This window comes from Penaeus vannamei, chromosome 29 (assembly GCF_042767895.1).
Source record: "Penaeus vannamei isolate JL-2024 chromosome 29, ASM4276789v1, whole genome shotgun sequence".
Classification (NCBI taxonomy): domain Eukaryota; kingdom Metazoa; phylum Arthropoda; class Malacostraca; order Decapoda; family Penaeidae; genus Penaeus; species Penaeus vannamei.
The window spans coordinates 17,892,381-17,895,664 of record NC_091577.1 but is presented as its reverse complement, the minus strand read 5'-3'; the positions used below and the strand labels follow the sequence as shown (position 1 = coordinate 17,895,664).

Genomic DNA, 3,284 nt, shown 5'->3' with positions numbered 1-3,284 from the left:
GGGAGGGACGAAAGGGAGACACACATACATACTGAAGGAGACGTATAAACACACCCAATAATAGAAGAAAAAAAACAAGCAAAACGCACACATATAAATATAAAGAAAAAAGAAAACTCTTGGTTTCCCAAACAATTTCAGTTCCACCAACCTGAGGCCCTTTGGTATCACCTGTTGAATGCAAACAACTATCCAGATGAAAAAGGAGCAAAAGATAAAAACTTGGGAAGTTCTAAGTTATGGAATGCTGTTATGCCATCTTTCATGGTGATGTCAGCTGCCTGAATATCTGTATTTATGATGAATGGGATGCTTGTTCATACTCTAACATAGGCCTGAATATGAATTAACAGCATGACTTAACCATACACATGCCTGGGCCTGGTTATAAATGGCATTGTAAGCAAATAATAAAAACAATGAATAATGACCAGGAAAAACATACCGACATTATAATCAACAATAGGTCAGATTATCCTATTCTTATTTACACATAAAAAAATGAAGAAACCATAATCACATTCAAAAGAAGTATAAAAAATAAAATAAATAAAATAAAATAAATGAATAAATAAATAAAATACTTGGCATTTGCTGTCATCTTACAATAACACAGGTATGAAATAGGATCTACCACAAGAATTTCTCAAGGAAAAAAAAGGGACAGAGATGAATTACTGGCACTCGTGTAATAAGAGCATTGGTAAATGCGGAGGGAAAGACCTCAATCAGCAATCATGCAATATTTTCCCACTGTTTACACTTTCTAGGCATAAGATAAAGTGGGGTTGGACCTGATGCAAAGTTATAATTCTCACATCACATTTGTTACCACTGCCGTCCATAAAGCAAGGGAAGGAGAAACAGCGTTAGGGGAGGGAAGAAGGGGGGAGAAAGGAAGAGAGAGGGTACAGCAAGAAGAGGAAGGATGAGGGGGAGGGAAGAAGGAAGCAAGGGGGAAGGGGTGGGGGGTGGGTGGGGAGAAAGTGAGAAACAATTTGCTATCTAAACTTCTCTTCCCTGCTCTGAGATTAGTATAGTTAAAGGAGTTAAAAAGAATAAGCCCCTCTCCTACACATGTACTGAATACTTAAGCTGCTTAGACCTCGAGGGAGGAAAATAACGTGTAGCAAGAAAGTTTGCTATAATTATGTTCTGAAAATTAATATGGGAATAAACCTTTGTACCCGGAAGTAATAAATTTCATTCCAAACATTTCTTAATTCTGAGTGTAGTTCAACAATAACATTAACTACTATGCTGCAAATGATAAGTGACAAATGACAACATCAGGAACATTACACATGAAAGTACTACAATACTGCATAAGACTGGATGTCAACCCTAAAGAAAAGGCTTTAAAAAATCAAGAAACGAAGTCTGATGATAACCTACACAGATAATGACAGGAGACTCTGCATATCATAAAATCACCTGTGACAAAAATCAAGGAGCTGGCTACAATGGATTCTACACACACACACACACACATACGTATACACACACACACACGCAAATATACATACACCACTTCATAGATAGAGGCCATGATAAATGGAACCAGCAACAAAAATACTTCAGAAAAACATATTCCATTCTCTACTCCCAAATTTTAGTAGTGTTTCCCCCTTTCACTATTTCCTGCTGTAAAAGTATAACATAAACTTTAATGTAGAACAGGTATTAGCCAATACAGATAACAGAGTGCATCCAACAAATGTTAATATTGCTGTAGACGCATCCAGAACACAAGTAACCAACATAATATTCCGCATATATTTGTAGTATTTCACACATACTTATCCCTTGCTTGTGGGATCTGAGTAAGAACATTCTGACAACTATTCAAAATCTCAGGGGCATTTCCTTTTTAATCAGAATAATTACTACTGTACTAACATAAATTTGAACTTCTAATATACACCCTGTCAACAATACATTCCAATATTACTCCAGTGTAAGTGCAGAGATAATGGAGGTCTAAGTAATACATACCAATCTGACATAGAACTATAAAATCTACATTAGGAAAGTGTTACTGATATTTACAAAAGAATAGACTTCAATGGCAATTTATCATTAAATAAATAACTAGTCTACATTACACCATATATGTTTAATTCATCTTTTCCAAATCTATATATTGTAAAAATACACGAATCATATAGCAAATGACACCCTCATTCTGTTATACAGCCTAAAATAGAAAACTATAATGTAATATTTCAGTCTGAATTTTGTGTCAAGTTATCAATAACATCAAACTAAGATTATATACAACAAAACATACCAGCCGTTCATATAGCTACCATGATTCAAATAGGGTATGTTTATGTGTAAATTACTGTCTGGAAAATGACTTGCTTCTTAGACAGTTTCCAGTATAGAAAATACACCATCCACAATGGACATTTCTACTTCAGAACGGGGCCCTCTGCTTACAAGTTCACACAAATACAAACAAACATCCTCTGACATGTCACATACACAGCGGTACCGGAACGATATTTTCCCACGCTGGATCAGTGTATTTAGAGGGTATGAGAACCTCAAACATAGGCCTAAATCTTCGCCCGAGAAACGTCTCAATCCTGCCGTTCATTCTGCGGCATGACATGTTGCAGACGGCAGAGATAAACATGCCTCACGTGTCCACTAACAGACACCTCGTCTTTCTCCTCGTTAACATGTCTTTCTTCCTGAACTCACCTTGTTGAAGTCAAAGAGCTCCTTCTGCTTCTGTATTCGTTCTGGAGTTATTTTCTGTTGGTGTTTCATAAATTTCAACATCGTGCTGGCGGCCAAGGGCGCTGTAGTGACAGCTTGGGAATTTCTCCTTGACAGTCAGAATGAAAGAGGACTCCAAATTAGGAATCCGCACAACACACACGCCTGACCACCACGAGCGACAAAACAACACTGGTCGAAAAGTTTTTGCCAGACACCTTCCGTGCATTGACACTGCTGAGTTAGGATCGGAATCCTTTCAATGATATTCAGGCACATTTCATGTCAATCGAATCTTCCTTATATCTTTTATCTTAGGAGTAGGAAAACATCATTTTTGTGAGATACGTTAATATCTGATATATGAACACAATAGCAGTGTAAATTAAGAAAGATGAAATAACAGAAAGCATTACAGACAAGACTTGGCGATGCTCTTTTGTTAGCAGCAGCTCTAGCGACCTCTATAAACTTTTCACCGCTTGGCAACTCTAGGAATTTATCGCTGTCATCAGAGTTACCTGCGAGGCGGCTCGACCCACCCATTTACGTTAATC

The 3,284-nt window shown here is 37.2% G+C and overlaps 1 protein-coding gene across 1 annotated transcript in view; it reads right to left on the bottom strand.

The window, feature by feature from the left end:
• Positions 1–2,934, bottom strand: part of l(2)gl (LLGL domain-containing protein l(2)gl) — a gene marked incomplete in the record, with an annotated part of 63,123 nt that extends 60,189 nt beyond the window's left edge. The window contains 1 exon segment of the mRNA XM_070142359.1: positions 2,710–2,934. Coding sequence (XP_069998460.1) covers positions 2,710–2,790 — 81 coding nt within the window.
• Between the last annotated feature and the right edge of the window lie 350 nt (positions 2,935–3,284).